Raw genomic sequence first — 17,613 nt, forward strand, 5'->3', positions numbered from 1 at the left:
TTCCTTCGCTCCATAGATGCTGCCTCACCCGCTGAGTTTCTCCAGCACTTTTGTCTACCCCCATCCATCCCGTACTGAACCACCCCATTCAACACCACTGACATCCCCCGTGCTCTCCCCTCACAATTTTACTTACTCCAACCAACACGTACTAGTTCACCTGCCTCAATCCATCCATTCTGTACCGACTGCCTTCTAACCCCCCCTCCCCACCACCGGCCATCTATCCACCCCGCACTGATTCACACACACCCCCTTCCCTGACCCTATTGTCCTGCAATCAAAATGTGTTTTCATTCCCAATGTTATTATTTGTTTTAATCCATAAAGATGGATTAATTAAATTGTGAACACGTGAAACATTAAAACCGCAGTGTTCGATTGTCACTGCTATCGTTTACACGTTTATTACAGAATTCATTTTAACGGCAAATCAATGCTCTTACTATGGAGTATCAGTACTGTAGTTATTTAATGAGCAACATTCACAACTATACGTACGCATATATGTTACCATGGTCCAGGATTTATTGACACAGGTTGATCATACGCTGAATTATCCAAATAATCCTGTTTGGAAGTGGAAAGAACTAATAGAAATTGCATTAACTGCAAGGTGTAAAAAGAGTTGAGATACTGTCTTATAATTTTGCTGCATGGCATTGTGGGATATATCAAGTCTTGATTGGTGAATGTTTAGTTTGTGACTTTATTTGAAGCAGAAATAATATGTGAATGCTTCATTGAGTATAATTCCGACTGGTAACTACGCGTTTTATCCGAGCACATTATCGCGCGCGTCATGCAAGCCATCTTAAATGACCACCTAAACTCTCATTTGGCAACCTAAAAAGCTGCCAAGGTTGCCCGGCTGGCAACATGGGAAAAAAGTTAAGCGAGAGCCCTGTAGAGCACATGATGCCCATGTCTATAGACCCCTGTATTAAGCAGCAGAGGTGGAGAAGATAGTTAAGACTCCCAGGATACTTATCCTCATTGGGGTAAAATTTATTTCATAGAATAGTGAGAAAAATATGTACAATATAGTTAGCACCTTTAGACATTAAATCATTGATTGTTACAATTCATTTTTGGAATGGACAATATCACTGTGTACTGAATGGGCTACATCCTTTGAAAAGCAAGATGGTCCCGATGGCAAAGTAGAGGTGATGAAGTAGAGGGTCTACTGGACTCTCATTGCCTCCCATCGCTCTTGCAGGTGGATCTCAGCCACTAGCACTTCCTGGAAAGTGATGATTCATCAGCAGTCAAGGACATCACATTAAACACTTCCACTTCGCCTCTTGAGGCTGCAGTTCTGACATTTCAGGAACAACACTCACCCCTCCCCCATCAGAATCAAAGGGAGACTATTATTTGGCAACTAGTTCGACCAATTGTTTTTTCCAGTCACTATCAGCGAGCATAAGTACAAAAAATGGGCAAGAGTAGGCTCCCTAACCGCGTTATTAAGTCAGCAACATCATTCTCTGGAGGTCCCACGCTTAAGCCATCCATTTCCTTTTCATATATCCATAGAAACTCTTACTGATATTGTTGGCAAGTTCTCTCAAAATCAAATTTCTCTTTTCATTTCAAGTCTTTTATTCTTCACAGCTGCTGGTCATTTGACGACTGAGGGTTTGAAGATGTTATACAGAGGAGCAGTGCCTTGTGTAAAGACAGCATGGAATATGTAAATAAGGTGAAGCCTGAACTGTTCAGAGGATGAGAACATTTGAGTTTCTTGGGGCTGGATAGTCGTTTGATTGAAATAGTCGTCTGTTTCAGGTACTCTTGGTAATCTGTAAATGGATGTCATATGTCAGAAACTTTCTGAACAGTTATGTATTCATACCTTCAGCTATAAACACTGCATTGAACAAAGATCAAGAAAATATAGATGATAGAAATCTGAAATCAAAAACCGAAAATGAGAGAAACACTCAGCGGGTAACAGCATCCATAAAAAGTGACCAAGAGTTCATGTTTCAGCGTGAAGATTATTTGTCAGAATGGTTCTGACAAAAGATCTTCACCATGAAACATCAACTCTGTTTATCTTTCCAGAGAGTTGTCCAGCTTTGTCTATTTTATTGATGCATTGAAGGACAGACAAATTTACCACTGTCTGTTGGACATTCTCACTGGATTTAAACTAAATAGTGGGGGGGAGGGATTGCCAAATTGGGAGTATAAAGATGGAGTTAAAGAGGAAGTGAGTACAGGAAACGTTACAAAAGACTCAGAATTAATGGGAAGGTAAGTTCGAGAAGGGACATGGTCAGTAAGGTCAGGGCCAATTGCGAGCGGTGAGAGGAGAGGTGAATACTGAAGTCGAAGTGTTGTATATGAATGTGCGATGTATAAAAAATAAAGTGGACGAGCTTGAGGCTCTGTTAGAAATTAGCAAGTATGATGTTGCGGGAATTACAGCGACATGGCTCCAAGAGGGCCAGGGCTGGGAACTGAATATTCAAGGGTATACCTATCGAAAAAACAGACAGGTGGGTGGGGTAGCTCTGTTGGTGAGGAGTGAAATTCAGTCCCTTGCAAGGGGTGACATTGAAATAGGAGATGTGGCGTCAGTATGGATAAAACTAAGGAATTGTAAGGGTAAAAAGACCATAATGGGATTTATATACAGGCCACCCAAACAGTAGCCTGGATATAGAGTGCAAGTTGAATCAGTAGTTAAAATTGGCATGTCGTAAGGCCTTTGACAAGGTTCCTCATGGAAGGTTGATTAAGAAAATTCAATTGTTGGGTATTAATGGTGGAGTAGCAAGATGGATTCAACAGTGGCTGAATGGGAGATGCCAGAGAGTAATGGTGAATGGCTGTTTGTCAGGTTGGAGGCCGGTAACTAGTGGGGTGCCTCAGCGGTCTGTGTTGGGTCCACTGTTGTTTGTCATGTACATCAATGATCTGGAAGATGGAGTGGAAAATTGGATTAGTAAGTATGCAGATGATACTAAGATAGGTGGGTTTGTGGATAATGAAGTAGATTTTCAAAGTCTACAGAGAGATTTATGCCAGTTGGAAGAGTGGGCTGAAAGATGGCAGATGGAGTTTAATGCTGATAAGTGTGAGGTGCTGCATCTTGGCAGGACAAATCAAAATAGGACGTACATGGTAAATGGTAGGGAATTGAAGAATGCAGGTGAACAGAGGGATCTGGGAATAACTGTGCACAGTTCCCTGAAAGTGGAATCTCATGTAGATAGGGTGGTAAAGAAAGCTTTTGGAGTGCTGGCCTTTATAAATGAGAGCATTGAGTATAGAAGTTGGGATGTAATGTTAAAATTGTACAAGGCTAATTCTGGAGTATGGTTTACAATTTTGGTCGCCTAATTATAGGAAGGATGTCAACAAAATAGAGAGTACAGAGGAGATTTACTAGAATGTTGCCTGGGTTTCAGCAACTAAGTTACAGAGAAAGATTGAACAAGTTAGGTCTTTATTCTGTGGAGCATAGAAGGTTAAGGGGGGACTTGATAGAGGTCTTTAAAATGATGAGAGGGATAGACAGAGTTGATGTGCATAAGCTTTTCCCATTGAGAGTAGGGAAGATTCAAACAAGAGGGCATGACGAGAATTAAGGGACAGAAGTTTAGGGGTAACATTAGGGGGAACTTCTTTACTCAGAGTGGTGGCTGTGTGGAATGAGGTTCCAGTGGAAGTGGTGGAGGCAGGTTCGATTCTATCATTTAAAAATAAATTGGATAGGTATATGGGCAGGAAAGGAATGGAGGGCTATGGTCTGAGTGCAGGTAGATGGGACTAGGGGGAAAAAAAAGTGTTTGGCACGGACTTGAAGGGCCGAGATGGCCTGTTTCCGTGCTGTAAATGTTAATTGTTATATGGTAAAGGTAATGCTACGGTTGTTATGGGAGATTTCAACATACAGGTAGACTGGGTAAATCAGGTTGGTACTGGACCTCAAGAAAGGGAGTTTGTGCATTGCCTCCATGATAGATTCTTAGAGCTGTTTGTATAGGAGCCTACCAGGGAGAAGGCAATTCTGGATTTAGTGTTGTGTAATGAACCGGATTTGATAAGGGAACTTGAGGTTAAGGAGCCATTAGGAGGTAGTAACCATAATATGGTAAGTTTTAATCTACAATTTGAGTGGGACAAGGGTAAATCAGAGGTATTACTGTTACAGTTGAACATAGGGGACTATGGAGCCATAAGGCAGGAGCTGGTCAAAGTTGACTGGAAAGATACCCTAGCAGGGATGACAGTGGAACAACAATGGCAGGTATTTCTGGGAATAATACAGAAGGTGCAGGATCAGTTCATTCCAAAGAGGAAAAAGATTCCAAGGGGAGTAAGGGGCGACCGTGGCTGACAAGGGACATCAGGGAAAGTATCAAAATAAATCAGAAGTACAACATAGCAAAGATGAACGGGAAGCAAGAGGATTGGGTAATGTTTAAAGAGCAACGAAGATAACTAAAAAGGCACTACGGGGAGAAAATATGAGGTACAAAGGTAAGCTAGCCAATAATATAAAGGATAGTAAAAGCATCTTTAACTATGTTACAGGGAGGTGGTCACTCCAAGACCACGGGAGACAGAAAACTGGGTCACAGTTAGGAAGGGCAATGGGCAGAGGGAGGGACTGGCGAGTACCCTGGACACCTTGAAAATAAGTACTCATGTTTGAGTAAGGGTGGGGGAGACAGCCTACCTGGGGGCAGCGACAGCGGCCGGGCCTCTGGCACAAAGACCGGTCCTGTTGCTCAGAAGGGTAAGGAAAAGAAGAGGAGGGCAATTGTAATAGGGGACTCTATAGTCAGGGGGTCGGATAGGCGATTCTGTGGACGCAGACAGGAGACCCGGATGGTAGTTTGCCTCCCTGGTGCCAGGGTCATGGATGTGTCTGAACGTGTCCAAGAAATCCTGAAATGGGAGGGAGAGGAGCCTGAGGTTGTGGTACATATAGGTACCAACGACATAGGTAAAAAAATAGAAGAGGTCCTGAAAGAAGAATTTAGGGAGTTAGGTAGAGAGTTAAGGAGAAGGACTGCAAAGGTAACAATCTCAGGGTTACTGCCTGTGCCACGCGACAGTGAGAGTAGGAATGGAGCGAGGTGGAGGATAAATGAGTGGATGAGGGACTGGTGCAGTGGGTATGGATTCAAGTTTCTGGATCATTGGGACCTCTTTTGGGGAAGGTGCGACCTGTACAGAAAGGACGGGTTGCACTTGAACTCGAGGGTGACCAATATCCTGGCGGGGAGATTTGCAAAGGCTACTGGGGAGACTATAAACTAGTATGGTTGGGGGGCGGGACTCAAATTGGGAAAGCTAGCAGTCAGTGTGTGAGACAGGTGGCAGAGATTGGTAGCACTCTGACCCAAAATGTAGGGGAGAGAGAAGAAAAAGACAATAAACAGAGAATAAGAGAGGATAGGTTTCTTAAATGTGTATATTTTAATGCTAGGAGCATTGTAAGAAAGGTGGATGAACTTAGAGCCTGGATTGACACCTGGAAGTATGATGTTGTGGCGATCAGTGAAACATGGTTGCAGGAGGGCTGTGATTGGAAACTAAATATTCCAGGATTTTGTTGCTTCAGGTGTGATAGAATTGGAGGGGCAAGAGGTGGAGGTGTTGCATTGCTTATCAGGGAAGATATTACAGCAGTGCGTTGGCAGGATAGATTAGAGGGCTCGTCTAGGAGGCTATTTGGGTGGAACTGAGAAATGGGAAAGGGGTAGCAACACTTATTGTATTATAAGTGTATTATAGACCGCCAAATGGGGAGCGAGAATTGGAAGAGCAAATATGTAAGGAGATTGCAGATATTAGTAGTAAGCACAAAGTAGTGATTGTGGGAGATTTCAATTTTCCACACATAGACTGGGAAACACATTCTGTAAATGGGCTGGATGGGTTGGAGTTTGTAAAATATGTGCAGGATAGTTTTTGCAGCAATACATAGAAGTACCTACTAGAGAAGGGGCGGTGCTGGACCTCCTGTTAGGAAATGAAACGGGTCAGGTGGCAGAGGTATGCGTTGGGGAACAGTTCGGGACCTGTGATCACAATACCATTAGTTTCAATATAATTATGGAGAGGGTCAGAACTGGACCTAGGGTTGAGATTTTTGATTGGAGAAAGGCTAACTTTGAGGAGATGCGAAAGGATTTAAAAGGAGTAAATTGGGACAGTTTGTTTTATGGGAAAGATGTGGAAGAGAAATGTAGGACATTTAAAGGTGAAATTTTAAGTACAGAATCTTTATGTCCCTGTTCGGTTGAAAGGAAATAGTAAAAATTGGCAAGAGCCATGGTTTTCAAGGGAAATTGGACACTTGGTTCGGAAAAAGAGAGAGATCTACAATAATTATAGGCAGCATGGAGTAAATGAGGTGCTTGAGGAGTATAAAGAATGTAATAAGAATCTTAAGAAAGAAATTAGAAAAGCTAAAAGAAGATACGAGGTTGCTTTGGCAAGTAAGGTGAAAGTAAATCCAAAGGGTTTCTACAGCTATATTAATAGCAAAAGGATAACGAGGGATAAAATTGGTCCATTAGAGAGTCAGAGTGGACAGCTATCTGCAGAGCCAAAAGAGATGGGGGAGATATTGAACAATTTCTTTTCTACGGTATTCACCAAGGAGAAGGATATTGAATTATGTGAGGTAAGGGAAACAAGTAGATCAGCTATGGAAACTATGAGATTCAAAGAAGAGGAAGTACTGACACTTTTGAGAAATATAAAAGTGGATAAGTCTTCAGGTCCGGACAGGATATTCCCTAGGACATTGAGGGAAGTTAGTGTAGTAATAGCAGGGGCTATGACAGAAATATTTCAAATGTCATTAGAAACGGAAATAATGCCGGAGGATTGGCGTACTGCGCGTGTTGTTCCATTGTTTAAAAAGGGGTCTAAGAGTAAACCTAGCAATTATAGACCAGTTAGTTTGACGTCAGTAGTAGGCAAATTAATGGAAAGGATACTTAGAGATAATATATATAAGCATCTGGATAAACAGGGTCTGATTAGGAACAGTCAACATGGATTTGTGCCTGGAAGGTCATGTTTGACTAATCTTCTTGACTTTTTTGAAGAGGTTACTAGGGAAATTGACGAGGGTAAAGCAGTGGATGTTGTATATATGGACTTCAGTAAGGCCTTTGACAAGGTTCCTCACGGAAGGTGGGTTAAGAAGGTTCAATTGTTGGGTATTAATGGTGGAGTAGCAAGATGGATTCAACAGTGGCTGAATGGGAGATGCCAGAGTAATGGTGGATGGTTGTTTGTCAGGTTGGAGGCCAGTGACTAGTGGGGTGCCACAGGGATCTGTGTTGGGTCCACTGTTGTTTGTCATGTACATCAATGATCTGGATGATGGTGTGGTAAATTGGATTAGTAAGTATGCAGATGATACTAAGATAGGTGGGGTTGTGGATAATGAAGTAGATTTTCAAAGTCTACAGAGAGATTTATGCCAGTTGGAAGAGTGGGCTGAGAGATGGCAGATGGAGTTTAACGCTGATAAGTGTGAGGTGCTGCATCTTGGCAGGACAAATCAAAATAGGACGTACATGGTAAATGGTAGGGAATTGAAGAATGCAGGTGAACAGAGGGATCTGGGAATAACTGTGCACAGTTCCCTGAAAGTGGAATCTCATGTAGATAGGGTGGTAAAGAAAGCTTTTGGTGTGCTGGCCTTTATAAATCAGAGCATTGAGTATAGAAGTTGGGATGTAATGTTAAAATTGTACAAGGCATTGGTGAGGCCAATTCTGGAGTATGGTGTACAATTCTGGTCGCCTAATTATAGGAAGGATGTCAACAAAATAGAGAGAGTACAGAGGAGATTTACTAGAATGTTGCCTGGGTTTCAGCAACTAAGTTACAGAGAAAGGTTGAACAAGTTAGGGCTTTATTCTTTGGAGCGCAGAAGGTTAAGGGGGGACTTGATAGAGGTCTTTAAAATGATGAGAGGGATAGACAGAGTTGACGTGGATAAGCTTTTCCCACTGAGAGTAGGGAAGATTCAAACAAGGGGAGATGACTTGAGAATTAAGGGACAGAAGTTTAGGGGTAACATGAGGGGGAACTTCATTACTCAGAGAGTGGTGGCTGTGTGGAATGAGCTTCCAGTGAAGGTGGTGGAGGCAGGTTTGTTTTTATCATTTAAAAATAAATTGGATAGTTATATGGACGGGAAAGGAATGTAGGGTTATGGTCTGAGCGCAGGTATATGGGACTAGGGGAGAATACGTGTTCGGCACGGACTAGAAGGGTCGAGATCGCCTGTTTCCGTGCTGTAATTGTTATATGGTTATGTGAAGAGGAAAACATTAGTTAAGACCAAAGTTGGACCTTTGAAGACTGAAAAAGGTGAATTTATTATAGGAAATAAGGAAATGGCAGATGAGTTGAACAGGTACTTTGGATCCGTCTTCACTAAGGATCACAAACAATCGTCCTGAAGTACTATTGGCCAGAGGATCTGAGGTGACAGAGCAATTGAAGGAAATCCACATTAGGCAGGAAATGGTGTTGGGTAGACAGATGGGACTGAAGGCTGATAAATCCCTAGACTCTGATGGTCTGCATCCCAGGGTACTTAAGGAAGTGGCTTTAGAACGCATTGGTGATCATTTTCCAATGTTCTATAGATTCAGGATTAGTTCCTGTGTATTGGATGGTAGCTAAGGTTATCCCAATTTTTAAGAAAGGCGGGAGAGAGAAAACAGGGAATTATCGACCAGTTAGCCTGACATCGGTGGTTGGGAATATGCTGGAGTCAATCATAAAAGATGAAATAGCAGCACATTTGGATAGCAAATGGATCGGTCTGAGTCAGCATGGATTTACGAAGGGGAAATCATGCTTGACTAATCTTCTGGAATTTTTTGAGGATGTAACTAGGAAAATGGACAAGGGAGAGCTAGTGGATGTAGTGTACCTGCACTTTCCAGGTACACTTGGATAAGGTCCCACATAGGAGATTAGTGGGCAAAATTAGGGCACATGGTATTAGGGCACATGGTGTTGGGGGTAGAGTGCTGACATGGGTAGAAAATTGGTTGGCTGACAGGAAACAAAGTGTAGGGATTACACTTTCAGAATGGCAGGTAGTGACTGGTGGGGTACCGCAAGGCTCGGTGCTGGGACCGCAGGTATTTACAATATACATCAATGAATTCGATGAAGGGATTCAAAGTAACATTAACAAACTTGCAGATGACACAAAGCTGGGTGGCAGTGTGAACTGTGAGGAGGATGCTATGAGAATGCAGGGTGACTTGGACAGGTTGGGTGAGTGGGCAGGTGCAGTTTAATGTGGATAAATGTGAGGTTATCCACTTTGGTAGCAAAAACAGGAAGTCAGATTATTATCTAAATGGTGTTAGGGTGGGAAAAGGGAAAGTACAATGGGATCTGGGGATCCTTGTTCATCAGTCAATGAAAGTAAGCACGCAGGTAGAGCAGGCAGTAAAGAAAGCGAATGGCATGTTGGTCTTCATAACAAGAGGAGTTGAGTATAGGAGCAAAGAGGTCCTTCTGCAGTTGTGCAGGGCCCTAGTGAGACCACACCTGGAGTATTGTGTGCAGTTTTGGTCCCCTAATTTGAGGAAGGACATTCTTGCTATTGAGGGAGTGCAGCTTAAGTTTACAAGATTGATTCCCGGGATGGCGGGACTGTATGCTGAGAGAATGGAGCGGCTGGGCTTGTATACTCTGGAATTTAGAAAGATGAGGGGGGTTCTTATTGAAACATATAAGATTATTAAGGATTTGGACACGCTAGAGGCAGTAAACATGTTTCCGATGTTGGGGGAGTCCAGAACCAGGGGCTACAGTTAAAGAATAAGGGGTAAGCCATTTAGAACAGAGATGAGGAAGATTATTGTGGGTTGTGAGTCTATGGGTTTCTCTGCCTCAGGTGGAGGGCGAGTCTCTGGATACTTTCAAGAGAGAGCTAGATAGGGCTCTTAAAAGTCATGATCATATTGAATGGCGGTGCAGGCTCGAAGGGTCGAATGGCCTACTCCTGCACCTAATTTCTATGTTTCTATGTTAAAGATAGCAGAGTCAGGGGATATGGGGTGAAGGCAGAATGGGGTACTGATTGGGGATGATCAGCCATGATCACATTGAATGGCATTCCCGGCTCGAAGGGCCAAATGGTCTACTCCTGCACCTATTGTCTATTGTTTTTGACAATCCCCGCTTCATCATCCCACGATTATGCTGCATGTTGAGTCAGAGACATATATCGCAGTTGGAAGGAACAGATAAAACAGAATATGGGTAACCAGTGTAGTTATGGAGGATACTAAGTTAAAGAGAAAATGTATAAGGATACCAAAGTTACTGATAGACCTGAAAAATTGGGAGAAATTTAGAATCCAGCAAAGAAGGACAATAAAGAATAAAACAGAAAATAAACCACGAGAGCCAACCAGGGAGGACTATTATAATAGGGGTTGTTCCAGGCAGATAAAAGGAAGACATTGTTCGGCACGGACTAGTAGGGCCGAGATGGCCTGTTTCCATGCTGTAATTGTTATATTGGTCCATGAAAACTTTAGGTGCTTAAAAAATAAGGCTGGGTAAATAGTTTTAGGAAACAAGGAAATGGCAAGGGTTAAATGAATGTTTTGCATTAGCTTCACAGTACGTCACATGCTGGGAAACAGTAAGAACTATGAAAATCTAATTAATCCAATTCATAATCATACTTGGGGAGGAATTAATATCATCATCAGTAAAAATGTCGTCCTGGGTAAATTAATGGACCTAAAATCAGAGAAGTCCTCTGATGGCTTGTTTCTGGGATCCTGAAGGAAGTGGCCATTGCTGAGTGGATGCTTTGTTTGCAATCTTCCACAAATCCTTACATTCCAGAGAGGAACCAGAGCATTGGAAAACTACCAATGCAAAGTTAGAGGGAGAGAGAAAGCAGCTCACTAGAGGTGGACAAACATAACATCTGTTGCTGGAAAAAATGGTAGAACCAATTAATTAAGGAATTAATAACAGCTGCGAAATAATTTAATCAAAGTCAGTGCTGCTCTATGAAGGTAAAATTATGTGTGGCAAGTATTGAATGTTTTGAGTATTGCTGACACAGTCAGGAAAGATGAGATTGCACCAGAGAGAATCGAGATGTACGAGGATGTTGACAGGGATGGAAAATTGTATCTATGAAGAAAGATTAGATGAACAAGACAGTTGTTTAAGAAGGAACTGCAGATGCTGGAAAATCGGGAAGAAGAAAGGAAGAGGCAGAGACAATGGGCTGTGGAAGAGCTGGGAAGGGGAGGAGAAAGGGAGAAAGCAGGGACTACCTGAAATTGGAAAAGTCAATGTTCATACCACTGGGGTGTAAACTACTCAAGCGAAATATGAGGGCTGCTCCTCCAATTTACGGCGGGCCTCACACTGGCCATGGAGAAGGCCCAGGACAGAAAGGTCGGAATCGGAATGGGAGGGGGAGATCAGGTTGGATATTACGAACCGAGCACAGGTGTTGGGCGAAGCGATCGCCAAGCCTACACTTGGTCTCACCAATGTAGAACAGCTGACACCTAGAGCATCTAGAGAACTAGGTAGCTCTATTCAGAACAGTGGAGTCTGAGGGAAGATCCAATTTTGGTGTAAAAAATGAATATAAGAGACCAATATAGAGGAGTTATATAAAGGTAGCAGCTACCCAATTCAAAAGACAACCAGTGTTCAAACAAAAAACAAACAGTTTCTACATTATCTCCTAGCAGTAATCAAACAGCCGGTGGGTTGGATGTTGTTTGCTGCAACCACCTCAATGCAAAGACAATTACAGTGGGCTGTGTTAAATATGAAGTTATTACAACCACATCACTAATACTGTGAGTTACTGACCTTTCCAAGAACAGAACCTGACAAAAAGGAAAGGTTTGAAGCAGAACGTTCTCACAATTGCCTTCCCCAAATCAATCTACTAGACTGCATGTAAAAAATGGGAGATTTGGTTGAGGCTCAGACTGTTGCAGCTACTGCATCCCAACATGATCCAGCATTAAGAAAATATAGAAAAATATTCAACTTGCTGTGTGAAGTATTTGAGATGTTGCTTGAATATACTCACTTCAATCTCTTTGCACTAAGGCTGCTCGTTGCTTCTTAGAGGCATTGTTGTTGAATCAGATGGATGCCCATTGATGTTATTCCAAATTGGAGATGGTCTGTCACCCCTACCAATCTGTAGAGATAAACACATTATGAAACTTGCAAGTTTGAAAAATTACATTTTAAAAGTGGTGATTTACTTGTCATTGTTTGACAATGAAAGAAACAGAATATTTACACCACAATGTTTGGCACGGACTCTCATTCTTTTGTCAAATTGTCGGGACATCTTTCATGGCACTCTCCATCTTCACGTTGAATGTCAAATGTTGTCCAGAGGCCACAAGACTACCTATAGTCCTCCTCATCAGCCCTGGTACTGCCGCCCTCACTGTGCAGTACTAGCACCCCAACAAACTCCCTGCCTCCCACATTTCACCTGATCACTTGAACAAACCGCCTGCTCCCCCACAACATCACAGACATTACATCATCTCAAGTAGTTTGTCCTTTCCTCATGCTCACCGCTGATATCCAATCTTGAGCTGTTCTTCCCTTTTGTAACCTTACCCTGAGATGTAATGTACACCAATGCTGATGACACCTCTGCCTTCAAGCACACCCGATCATTTAACAATGGCAGGATGTGGATCCATGAGCATCCCTAAGATGCTGATCCTTGCTGTATTGCTTGCAACCTGGAGTACTGTATTCAGTGGTCATATTGTGGCCTCCTCTACATTGGAAAACACAAATGAAGATTTGGTCACAGCATTCGGTCTACAGGGGCAATTCTGAGTTCCCATTAATTGTCACTTTAATTCTTCATCCCAGTCCCACTCTGATCTATTTGTCTGTGGCTCCCTGCATTGTTGTAATAAGACATAATGTCAGCTTGATTAGCCGCATCTCATCTTCCATCTCGGCATGTTGCAGTCTTCCAGTCAGATTCAGATTCAGATTCAATTTTAATTGTCATTGTCAGTGTACAGTACAGAGACAACGAAATGCATTTAGCATCTCCCTGGAAGAGCGACATAGCAAATGATTTAAATAAATAATAATAAGTGATAATAAGTGTCCGGGGGGTGGGGGGGCGATTGGCAGTCACCGAGGTACGTTGTTGAGTAGAGTGACAGCCGCCGGGAAGAAGCTGTTCCTGGACCTGCTGGTTCGGCAACGGAGAGACCTGTAGCGCCTCCCGGATGGTAGGAGGGTAAACAGTCCATGGTTGGGGTGAGAGCAGTCCTTGGCGATGCTGAGCGCCCTCCGCAGATAACGCTTGCTTTGGACAGACTCAATGGAGGGGAGCGAGGAACCGGTGATGCGTTGGGCAATTTTCACCACCCTCTGCAATGCCTTCCGGTCGGAGACAGAGCAGTTGCCATACCATACTGTGATGCAGTTGGTAAGGATGCTCTCGATGGTGCAGCGGTAGAAGTTCACCAGGATCTGAGGAGACAGATGGACCTTCTTCAGTCTCCTCAGGAAGAAGAGACGCTGGTGAGCCTTCTTGATCAGAGTTGAGGTATTGTGGGTCCAAGAGAGGTCATCGGAGATGTTGACTCCCAGGAACCTGAAGCTAGAAACACGTTCCACCTCCGTCCCGTTAATGTGGATGGGGGTGTGCGTGCCGCCCCTGGACTTCCTGAAGTCTACAATGAGCTCCTTGGTCTTCTTGGAGTTAAGGGCCAGGTTGTTGTCAGCGCACCATGCTGCTAAGTGCTGGACCTCCTCCCTGTAGGCCGACTCATCGTTGTTGCTGATGAGGCCAATCACCGTTGTATCATCTGCATACTTGATGATGGTGTTAGTACCATGTACAGGTGTGCAGTCATAGGTGAAGAGGGAGTAGAGGAGGGGGCTCAGCACACAGCCCTGTGGAACGCCGGTGTTCAGGGTGAGGGTTGAAGAGGTGTGCTTGTCTAACCTAACAGACTGGGGTCTGTTGGTTAGAAAGTCCAGTATCCAGTTGCAGAGGGAGGGGTCGATGCCCAGGTTACCGAGTTTGGTGATCAGTTTTGATGGTATAATGGTGTTGAATGCTGAGCTGTAATCGATGAACAGCATTCTTACGTAAGTGTCTCTGTTGTCGAGGTGGGAGAGGGCGGAGTGAAGTGCCGTTGAGATGGCATCCTCCGTACTCCTGTTCTTGCGGTAGGCAAACTGATAGGGATCCAGTGTGGGGGGTAGGCAGCTTTTGAGGTGTGCCAGGACCAGCCTCTCGAAGCACTTGGTGATGATGGGGGTAAGTGCAACTGGGCGGAAGTCGTTGAGGCTTGCCGCAGTGGAGTGTTTTGGCACTGGCACGATGGAGGTGGATTTAAGGCACGTGGGGACAACTGCTTGGGCAAGTGACAGGTTGAAGATGTCAGTCCAGACGTCTGTCAGCTGCGCAGCACAGGCCCTGAGCACGCGCCCGGGGATGCCGTCAGGGCCAGCAGCTTTACGTGCATTAGTCCTACTCAGTGCCACGAATACGTCGTAGGGGGTGAGTGTGAGGGGTTGGTGATCGGCAGGTAGCACAGCCTTGATGGCTGTCTCTAGATTGTCCCTGTCGAAGCGGCCATAGAAGTGGTTAAGCTCCTCAAGGAAGGAGGCGTCGCTGGATGTGGGGGTGGTGTTGGAGGGTCTGTAGTCCGTGATGGCCTGGATGCCTTGCCACATGCGTCGGGGGTCGGAGTTGTTGTTGAAGTGCTCCTCAATCCTGAGCTTATGGCAGTGCTTGGCCTTCTTGATGCCCCTCTTCAGGTTAGCCCTGGCTGAACTGTAGGCTCGAGCATCGCCTGACCTGAAAGCGGTGTCCCGTGCTTTCAGCAGTAGCCGGACCTCGCTGTTCATCCATGGCTTCTGATTCGGGAATATGGTCACCTGTTTGAGGGAGGTGACACTATTGATGGTGGAGTTTATAAAGTCCAGAACAGAGGATGTGTAGGAATCAATGTCCGTGTGGGAGTCAAGGGTGGCCTGGGCTGCAAACGCCTTCCAGTCAGTGTTTCCAAAACACTGCTGAAGTGTGAAGTCCGCTTCCTCTGACCAGACTTTAACTGTCCTCACAGTTGGTTTATGGATTCCAGTCTACGGAATCTTCAGGTAACTCACTTTCTCTGCCTGTATCAGAACTGATCATTGACGATGTTATCCTTCTTTGATGTTGGCAGAGTTTCACGATATTTGAAATGTCTCTGGCTATATCACTCTCTCACTGCCACAGTAAGCCACAAATTCTCCCTGTGGTATCCACGATCTCCAACAATCACAGATATTACCTTTGACCCATCTATTCCTCCCCATGTTTCCACATTTAAATCTTGCCTGTATTTCTCTCTTTCTCAATTATAATGAAAGGTCTTTATTTTATAATATTAGTTGTTTCTTAACTAGTTCTGCCTGACCTCCTGAGTATTTCCAATATATCCTGTTCTTATTTCATATCTCCAGCAACTACAGTTGTTTTGTTTAAGATTTAGATCTGGTTCTCATTCTTTCTACTCCTCTTGTACACAATGTTATCTGATCTGCACAAAGCTATAAAATATTTGAATGTGATTTGAGCTAATGGAATGCAGGTTGTTTTGTTCCACTGCCTGCAAACAGCGCACAGCTCCATAACTCATACATTCTGCAATTTACTGCGAGCTATGTGACAACATATCAAAGACAACTATGATATGTTGCTGTGCACTACATCAGGTTAAGCAGTTACATGGAGCATGTAGGGTGATCAAAGGTAAAACACAACAGGTACAATCTGCACTCATCATCCACTTTGCTGAAAGCATTGGGATGCAAAGGATTTTTACTAATGTCACGCCACTGACCAAACATCACACCTACAATTATTATGGGATGGATATCAGAAACAAAATAGTCAACACAAGGATTGGATTCACATTTACCAGACATGAACTAAGACTAGAGTTATTGTGCAACACACTGACCAGGTTAGCATATTGCTGGTCCCACTTGGCTATATTTGATCCATGGCTCTCTAAACCCTTCCCATCCATATACCCATCCAAATGCCTTTTTACATCATAATTGTATCTGCTTCCATAGTTTCTCCAGGGTTGAGGAACGTTGTTACATACGCACATCAAGATTGGTCTATTTTGCAGTCTCTCGGTATTGTTTTATTAAAATCCAGTCCCATGGGTTCAGTGGCAGCTGATAAGGCCGATGTAGGATGAGATTGTAATTTATATCGTAAATATTTTAATCATTTGCAAGATGCAGGACAGAACGCCACAGTAGATTCTTCTTCCCTGTGTCTATCAAATTTTACAACTCCTCCGCCTTCTGTCGTGGGTGGGCTGAGTGACTCCCCTCTCCCTCCCCAATCTATGCACATCCCCAAGCCTTTCCATTCGCCATTTTAATTCCATGTTTCTTGTATTTTGTGTTTTTATGACTGTTGGCAGATCAATATCCCTCCTGGAATAAATAAAAGTTCTATCGTATCCTATCATTTAGCACCTTACGCTGTAAGGCACTGATCAGCTAATGTTACTCCCTTTGATGTGTTTTGGATCCAGTGTAATGATGCATCACTTCAGATTAAGTAGAACATGCACAAGAAACATAATACTAAATTATTTGAATTAAACAGCAGCAATCTATTTTAAACTTAAATTTAATACACATGAGCTTTAAATACTGGTGAGATATTATTTGCTTACCCCATTCTCTCGTCTTTTATAGAAACCTATTAGAAACAAAATGTAAGTTTTTCAGTATAATTACCGTGAAATTGGTTTACCATATCTTTAGTCTGTCATGTTTTGACATTAAATTAATCAGTGATTTTACAAACTATTCTGCCAGTTATATGCCACAATGGTTCTCTTTGGCACAGTTCAGGTTGACAGAAGATGGAGTTAACTTTAAATCAATAGTGTTGTGATAATGCTGGGAGTGGGATCTACAACAGCTGAATTCAGTGTATTGTCTGAAGTCTGACGACAGCACCACAGCAGCAGGACTCAACAGGCATGAGTGGGCAAAGCAGAATTCTTCAGAACCATACTCAGGCAAAGGAATAAGTAGTTCTCCCAAGTTCATAACTACTAGGAGTAGAATACGGCAATTCAGCCCATCAAGTCTACTCTGCCATTCAATCTTGGCTGATCTATCTTCCCTTTTCAACCTATTTGCCCCATGACCCCGCACACCCGTACTAATCAACAATCTGTCAGGTCGACACAGAAACTCTGGGAATCTCAGCAGTTACAATAATATCAGTTGGCTCACAGAGGTAGCCTAAAGAAAATGTTCAGGAAGGAATTTCCAAACTTTAGAGGACTGGCAGAGAATGAATTCAGGGAAGATCAGGAGAGTGGGTGTTTGCAGACCCAGAGGCCCAGCAAGTCTGCACAAAGGACATAACAGGTATTTAGATTTTAAAGTTGAAGTGCACTTGGAGCAGGAGTGAATGCTAATCAGCAAGCAGAGCAGCAGAATAGAGAAGTGAAAAGATAGCAAAAGCATGGCTGAGGATTTCAGTAAAGGAGGAGCTGATGCATGACA

The 17,613-nt window shown here is 43.4% G+C and overlaps 1 protein-coding gene across 3 annotated transcripts in view; it reads right to left on the reverse strand.

Annotated features, from left to right (window-relative positions):
- Positions 1 to 972: 972 nt before the first annotated feature.
- Positions 973 to 17,613, reverse strand: part of LOC116990375 (tumor necrosis factor receptor superfamily member 5-like) — a 40,403-nt gene continuing 23,762 nt past the window's right edge. For 2 of the 3 annotated variants that reach the window (XM_033047992.1, XM_033047990.1), the window contains exons 7-9: positions 16,767 to 16,792; positions 12,107 to 12,220; positions 973 to 1,808 (exon numbers count right to left, since the gene is read on the reverse strand). In XM_033047992.1, coding sequence (XP_032903883.1) covers positions 12,142 to 12,220; positions 16,767 to 16,792 — 105 coding nt within the window. In that variant the 3' untranslated portion in view covers positions 973 to 1,808; positions 12,107 to 12,141. Of the gene's footprint in view, positions 1,809 to 12,106; positions 12,221 to 16,766; positions 16,793 to 17,613 lie in introns of those variants that run through there. The other variant, XM_033047991.1, reaches the window with a different exon arrangement.

This window comes from Amblyraja radiata, chromosome 31 (genome assembly GCF_010909765.2).
Source record: "Amblyraja radiata isolate CabotCenter1 chromosome 31, sAmbRad1.1.pri, whole genome shotgun sequence".
Lineage (NCBI taxonomy): Eukaryota > Metazoa > Chordata > Chondrichthyes > Rajiformes > Rajidae > Amblyraja > Amblyraja radiata.